The 8,084-nt window shown below is 33.5% G+C and overlaps 1 protein-coding gene across 1 annotated transcript; it reads right to left on the bottom strand.

The window, feature by feature from the left end:
• Positions 1–473: 473 nt before the first annotated feature.
• On the bottom strand, positions 474–7,875 carry LOC139526523 (uncharacterized). Its single transcript, XM_071321679.1, has 4 exons — positions 7,773–7,875; positions 6,682–7,106; positions 5,422–5,584; positions 474–4,604 (listed from the first exon to the last, which is right to left on the bottom strand). The coding sequence occupies exons 1-4, from the start codon at positions 7,873–7,875 to the stop codon at positions 610–612; spliced, it is 4,686 nt and encodes a 1,561-aa protein (XP_071177780.1). The 3' UTR covers positions 474–609.
• Between the last annotated feature and the right edge of the window lie 209 nt (positions 7,876–8,084).

Genomic DNA, 8,084 nt, shown 5'->3' with positions numbered 1-8,084 from the left:
CTCGAGAATTCAACCAAAAAAGTTACAAATACTTGATTTTCTCCGTTATTAGAAGGAATATAAATTTAAAACTTTGCAAATGTGTTTTTTATGTTAAGATGAACATAATTAGATGATAAGTAAAAAATCGCGGAATTTCCCTTTAATTTTTGAATTTCTCCTTTATTACTGCACATATAGCGATAAACTTTGTGAATATATATATTATGTCATAATGAACATATTTAAACCATAAGTAAAAAATCCCGAATTTTCCCTTTAATTACTTGCAATTGCTTCTAATGTTTGTCAAATCCTTAGAACTAGTCTATTTTCTCCATGATGCAGTGTACCTTAAATCTACTTTAAATGTATTCTTGTCAGTGCCGGTATGCTTTGTTAAACACGATGTTTAAGCTAGCAACTACATAAACACTAGATGCGGACAAGCTATATAATGGCAATTAAGTTTCAATATACACTTGAATAAAAAAAAAATTGGCAAGTTTTATTTTCATTCGGAGGTGCCATTCCAGATGATGACAGTTAATCGACAATGGGTCCTCTCAGAATCATAGGTTATACATATGAATACTAATCACTGATAATAACTCAAATGAGATCAAATTTCTACCATATTTGAAAATCCGGGAATTCGTCAGTATGGATACAAAGAATTTCACCTTTTTGTTTATATGAAGCCCAGCAAAAAATCTTTTTTGCCGTAGTTTTATCACCACTGAGTTTTCCACATTCACTGCACAAATGATAAAGTTCAGGATGACTAAATATTAAGTTCAATGTTACACTTTGATCATAGAGTGTTAGCGACTTTCTTGGGTCGTATGGTACGTAATAATGGTCAGATTGAACTTTTACAATAAATTTCTTAGTTGATTCGACATCCGGCTTATGCCCTTCACAAATTCCTATGAGCGAGGGATGGAAAATACGTGGTTCATTTCGTTTTGTGTCTTTTATTTGAATTTCTATCGTATAATTGTCAGAAAGGATAGAGCACATATGCTTATGTCTTACCCAGTGATTTTTTTGACAGTCTTTTGAACAGTATTGAGCAATGCGGCATTTACCGCATGCTTTCAATTTTGATGACATTTTCTGACACCAGCAACATGTTTTTACCGATTTGACTGCATCTCTAGGAGATTGTACTGGTTTATTATTTTTTGATAAGAGGTTTCTGTCTGTTATAAATGGTTGGGTTGAGTATACTTCAACTTCATCTATATATTCAGCCTTTACCATATACCTTGACTCATTAATAGCTACAATATCTGGCCCGCTATGATCTTTTATTGTATTTCCATCAATGTAAACGGAGGCGGAATAATTTATACCGACTCTTATGCCACCACACTTGTTATTTGAAATTTCATTGTTTTCTGCAAAAAGTGAAGATCTATTGTGTAAAAAAATCCCCCATGCCCAATTTTCGGAAATTAAATTATTCTTTAATTCAAATGTTCCACCTTCTAGGCAAATGCCAGATAGACCGTTTTGAAGTATAATGTTGTCAACTGCAGTGACTGAAGTTGGCGTACTATTTATTTCTTTGCATCTTAAATTTCCACCACCCCAAATACCTTCAGCTTTATTTTGCGAAATGATATTACGTTTTAAAGTAGCATTACCATTTGGACCAATTGCTATTCCATGCAATGTGTTATTGCTTATTTGATTGTCACAAGCTTCCATGGATCCTCCATTTGCAACTGCAATTCCGATCAATGATTTGTGTACATTGCAGTTGTTAATAGCAAGGTGCGAATTTCCCCCTTGTACACTTATACCACAACCACCATCACTTCTTATTTCACATGCGTTTAAAACAATCTTGCTACCGTTGAGTGAGGTGATGCTTGAAATAAAATTTTTGTCGATGTTATTTATGATTCCTAAAAACATAGGATAAAACAGGTCGATGTTTTCGTCACATTTGAATTTTGCTTCATCTATAGGAAATTGGTTGGAAAAGCTACATCTATAGAAAGAGGCAATTCCCCCCTTTTCTACTCTGACCTGACTATTTTTAGAAAAGAACGATATATTTTCAAAATGAACAGTTATTTCTCGTTCTCGCTCAAAGTTAATGTTAAAATCAGCATCTAAAGGTCTGGAAATGTAAATCCCAGTTCCTATATCGATTTCTACTCCTGGTTCAACTCCTATAACTTGACAACTCTTCAATGTTTTTAACAGTTGTGTGAATGTGTAGCGCCCTTTCTTTAGCATATATGTTGTAAAGGGACTTTCAACTAAACACATGATGCGATCACGTAAATTGTTATTCATATTCTCACCGTCAATTATTTTATACACTAATATTGGATAATTTACTTTCATTTTATATTCAAGCAGACATTCTTTCTTTAAAAAGGATGCAATGCAAGCACTTGATCTACCTGAACCTTCCATTTCAGGTAGCAGTTTGTCTGTACCTGTGAGTTTTGCAATCGCGTATGATTTCCATACATGAGCTTTCCAACAACTAGGATCGATTTCAATACAGGCGTTTGCATCGTTCAGAGCATAAGTATATCTATGCAGTTTCAGATAAACTAAACTTCTGTTCGACAGTATCCTTTGGTCATAAGTATTTTTGGAACAGGACCGTAACGCTTCTGTGTAGTATTGTAGAGCATCTTCATATCGCTCTTCCTTAAACGCTTGATTACCAAATACTCTCAAACTTTCTGTGGAAAGTGGAATGTTTGCAGCACTTTCTATTTGGTTTTCATTATCATCAATTTGTAAAACGGTTGCAATGCTATTTTGGATGCGTATTCGATCTCTTCCTAACAGTGGAACTTTGATATTAGTCAGCTCTCTACAAGTATCTTTGTCCAAATCTAAGGACGCTATTATATTGAGCATCAATTGTTGGTCCCTTAAAGCTTCATCTTGTCTCTGGAACAAACTATTGTAAATTGCAGACGCTTGCATTATTCTAACATATTCTAAGCTGACATATATATCTTTGTTTTCTTTGTTTTCTTTGCTTACATTGAGATGAATCTTTAATGTATTTGCATTTGCCGCTAATTTGTTCCATACATTAAGTAATCCTCTGCAAGCCAGTGATTCACTTTCGATAACTGTGTGTGGAGCAGTTGTTGATATGAGTGCTTTATTAATCATCCGTGTTGCACACTGAAGAACGCCGTATTTTTCGTCTTCCTGAAGGTGACTTCTGATCACTTCTTGGACTAATCTGTGAACTGATAAGCTTTCTGATCGGTATCTTTGAAATAAAGAAAACCTGGTTAAAATTTCAAGTACTTGTCTGATTGCAAATTGGTCTGTTAATATTTCACCTGCCTCTTCGTCACATATTGTCGGTTCGCCGCTATTGAAAATTTCAATTGGCATATCGTCCGCAAAAAGAAAAGACGCTACTTTCATAACGACAACTGCAGACGTTCCTAGTTCCTCGTGCTCTGACTGAGACCTTACGTAGTTAATATTTAATAGCCATGTTGTTGTAACGGCAAGCCTATTAAGATCTGTTTTAAACGGAGGATTTGATTTCTTTTCGAATAGTTTTATTCGTTGCTTTTTAAATAGTTCGAGGTAACATTCAAAGGAATAATTTGCGCCTTTGATAAGTGCAGCAGCCTGTTCCAAAGCCAATGGAAGACCGCCCATCTCATTTACTAATGTTGATAAGCTGTCATTTGATCCTTCGTCAAACTTCTCTGTGCGTTTTATCATAAATTGAACGCCTTCTTCTTCATTTAATGTTTCAAGATAATTGCAATTATCTGGGCCAATATGTAAAGTTTCTTCTACTGTTAGTGGTTCACGTCTTGTTGTTATTAGGATATGACCTCTAGTGTCTCGTTTCCAGGTTCCTAACAGAAGTTCATTTATCTTCCCGGAAATGAAATCTGTATCTGCGTTATCGACAACTAGCAACCATCTTTTTTCTAAGCATGCTAACCACGCTAGAGTTCTTTTAAAAGTCTCCATACTACTTTCACTATATGTATTAACGTCTATCGCTAATGTGGTGATTGTATTCACTAGTAATTTGTTTGATTCTGCAGAGACCCAAAAGATACCACCTGGATAAAACTGCCGAAACATCCATGCAAATTCAATTGACAAAGAAGTTTTACCACATCCACCTAAACCACATATTACCTCTATGTGGTGATTATCTTTTTTCTCCAAAAATTTCTTTTCCAATGCAGACAATTTGTCTTCCCTACCAATAAAGACGCTCAATCTATTTGGTGGATAAAAGAATACTTTTTCTTTTGATCTCAAATGTGAGTTACACCTCTTTATATCTTCTATATCATCTTTTATATCTTTGATATCTTGAACGTTTTCTTTAACAGTTTGTTCGATCTGATCGGTTTGAAGCCTTAGTGAACTGACTTCGATTGTTATTTGTGATACATCTCTATCGGTTTGATCCATTCTTTGACAGGCATTGCTCATATCATTAGATATCAGTACTAACGAATCGTGAACCTGATCAGAGTAAGAACTGGAATCATCTTTGAGTTGAAGTACATAATGTGCCAAACTTTGAATATGCTTATTAACTTCGTCTACTACTTCTAACCCTAATCGTGTTCCTTGCAAGAAGTTGATACCTGAAATTAACATATTGATTATGGCATTGACGTTACATGTTACAAACTAAAACTGAGTGAAACGCATCAAATATAAGAGGAAACGACGACACGACAGAAACAAAACATTAGAATGTAACACAAAAATAAGATTTTATTTTAACTCGAATTTGTCACTGTAGATATCCACGAGACAATCGTAGGTAAAGAATTCGACCTTATTTCAAGACTGAAGTGTCGTCGGCGGTCTTCCAACAATATATTTCAGCAATTTACTTTCAATTTCAGCAAGAAACTATTTCTGTAATATGGTTATTTTCTAAATTTTCATAGATCAGAGTCTTGGAAAATTTAATTTTAATTTCATTTTTAGTTTGTAAAACTGTGATTTTAGCAATCCCGTTTCTTATCTTTGATTGTTGATCTCGAGGAATTCAAATTTCTGTAAATGCTAGTTTGAAAGGTTTAGTAATTTCCCAAAAAGTGATGACAGACTAAAATGGAAAAACAGAGACTGACCATTTAGTTACATATATACTACTTCTACTACTTAGTCGCCGATGATGATGATGACTTACAGTTTTCGTAAGCTGAATGCAAATCAAATAAGAAATATGATCAGCCTTAGATATATTTGGATATTATTGTAACGACCATTTGAGGAAATATGAAAACACCTGTTCACAAGATTAGGTAGAACTGTTATGAAGACAACCGTTTAATCATAGGGTAAACCAAACTTAATTGATCATTTTAAGATTTTATAATAGTTTTTTAATCACCAAAACATGTTTGTTCAAAACAATGAAAAAAACAGAGAACATAAAGTATACTGTACCATTTACTTCCCAGTGAGTTAAGTCATCCAGTACTTGTACTTCAGAAGACATGTGTAGATGTTTGATAAACTGTTTCATCAGCTGTATGGATGACAAGTATTTTATAGCCGTCCATTCGTTGAAATTACAGTGTGCCCATGGGTTCCTCACCTCAGTTCTTAGCTGCAAGAAATATAAGAATATTAATACTAGTATTCGAAATCGAAAAGTAATAGATATATGTGTATGTAAAATATGTCCGTATGTTATCTGTATCAGTGAACATAGCTCAATACTTATGTATAATATATTGTTTAATCGTTGGAAATAATTCGACATTTCTGACCGATATCGCCCATTTAATACGTTCGATCTAGTCCTAATATATTACAGTTGTGGGTTTTTTAATATTGGTAAGCCTGTAAATTTCTCGCTGTTAGATAGAAATAGATGCAGAAGAAATGCCAATGAGACATGAGACAACTACCACCAGAGACACTGACGCGCATGTTGCCATAAACATTGGACATTTCAAAGGTTTTTATAGTTTAACGGTCACGTAATCCCGGTTTTATTTCAAGATTTAAAGACATCATGAATTGTTTGATTTAAATATATACACGAATTTTGCAGAAATAACGGTTTAAACTCAACGATTAGAATGCCCACATGAATTGTCATTGGCAAACAAACTGGTTAAGGACTGTAATTCTTTCTTCACAAATGGCTTTGGTATTTATTATGTTTATAGGGGGCTTAACATAACAACCTTAATCACACAAATCCCAAATTGCAGTACTGCTTTATAAAAAAAATTGTGTAACAAATGATTGCTGTATTTCATTTAAGAAAAATTCGAATCGTTTGTATTGTATTCCATATGAATCGTTCTTCTGATCACGTCTCTATGTGAACTCATATCAAACGCTTCATTACAAATAAAAAAGATGGACGCAACATTATGATGTCTCTCTTTCTTTCATTATTTGCATGTCACCTGTGGAAAAAAAATGCGTTAGTTTTCGTAATTGAATGGTTTGATATTGTCATTTCGGGGCCTTTTAAATTTGACCATGCGGTAAGGGCTTTGCTCATTGTTGAGGTCCGTATGGTGACCTATAGTCAGTTTCTGTTTAGTTTTGGTCTCTTGTGAACAGTTGTCTCATTAGCAATTATACCACACCTGTTATTTATTATTTGCATTTCAGTCGATTTTCAATTCTTTGCATATATAGTGGTTTTCAAAGGAATAAGTCTTCAACTGTTAAAACGGAACTTACTTGATCTGCTAGCTGACCAATACAAGATCTATCACTGCACAAGATTATGGTAAGAAGTGCCGAGGAGTCACAGCTTTCGTCAAAACCAACGTATTGTGCCATATTCGTAGTCAAGAATAACTTCGAGAAGTCCACATGATTCTGTATTTTATAGATGTAGTTCCTATAATCTTTATACTTTCCAGAACGAACTGTTTTGTTGTTGTTTACAGATTCGTAGTTGAGGTAGACATTCCCTTGATAGGCTTTCAAGTAGTTTGAATAACATTGTGTATCTATATTGTTAGGGGTTTGTATAAGTGAGTTATATATCTGGTTCATAGATTTTGAAACATATTGTCTCAATACTGGTGTTAAAACGTTTTGGAGACATATACCAACAACTAACCATCTTTTCTTTGTGTCTTCTAAATCAGGTGCCAACACTACAAGATATAAACAAGATACGGGAGTTTTTACCCAAAACGTTTATTGGATAAAGTACAAGTTCTACATAATAAGATTTTGTATTACATCTTCGTGCTTTATTTTGGCTTTTTAATCTATTTGTTTTTAATTATTTTTTATAACTTAATGCTTTTTTATGCGTATTGTTTTAGTGAACAGTTATTTTTGTTATGTTTTTGCATTTCTCTTTTGCCATTTTAGTACTGCATTACCACCTCGCGATACATGTTTTCTCATGTGAAATCTCATACAATATACCTGTTCGTAAGGGAATTTGTGTTGCATATAACGGGAAACTGCAATTCCATCGGAGTTATTGTAAACAATTATTATCATTTTAATGTTTTATGAACAACAGTAGCCTCTGAAATTGACATATCATTTGTTGGTATTAACGCTTGAATTACTTTAAATCTTTTAATTTTACAATTTAATGCATCTTACCAATCCATCCGAATATCTACAATCTACGATTTTGATTCTGATATATGTCAAATTGTAGCAGTACTTTATTTAAATCGAAAAAAAACCAAAGCTACAAGGGTCAGGGATTTTTTTTAATGAACGTCAATTTGGATATGGGTGTTCTGTCGTGTATGTCTGCAGTGTAAAAACATAATAATTAAGTAATGTTAGATACCTACCTTGTGATTTATTTCCGGTAGCAATTTTTACTATAATTGCCTCAAGTTCAAGAGGTTTATCTGCTATAAGCTGCTGGTGCAGGCCAAGTTTGCTTCCTTGCATTCTGTGACTGCTTAATTACTCCTATAAGTGAATATTTTTTTATTTAGTTTAAAACAAATTTCTTCCATTCAAAATTACACAACATGTAGTCGTAATAAGATACGTGAAAAGAACTTAAGGTAATGATGTTGTTATTTTCTAATCACAACTATGCTGTAATGCAATACATGAATTCAGATTATTTTCATTAGAGTGAAATGAGTTTTGAG

The sequence above is a fragment of the Mytilus edulis genome, chromosome 6 (assembly GCF_963676685.1).
Source record: "Mytilus edulis chromosome 6, xbMytEdul2.2, whole genome shotgun sequence".
Lineage (NCBI taxonomy): Eukaryota > Metazoa > Mollusca > Bivalvia > Mytilida > Mytilidae > Mytilus > Mytilus edulis.
Note: the sequence above shows the minus strand (reverse complement) of the source record. Positions and strands in the feature narration are given on the sequence as shown.

Excerpts from the sequence above, each read along its gene's own strand:
- LOC139526523 (XM_071321679.1), bottom strand. The coding sequence starts at position 7,875 with ATGCAAGGAAGCAAACTTGGCCTGCACCAGCAGCTTATAGCAGATAAA. Across the intron at positions 7,107-7,772 it reads TACCGGAAATAAATCACAAG|TGTTGGCACCTGATTTAGAA; the intron begins GTAGGTATCTAA and ends TATATCTTGTAG. Across the intron at positions 4,605-5,421 it reads AACTCACTGGGAAGTAAATG|GTATCAACTTCTTGCAAGGA; the intron begins GTACAGTATACT and ends TGTTAATTTCAG.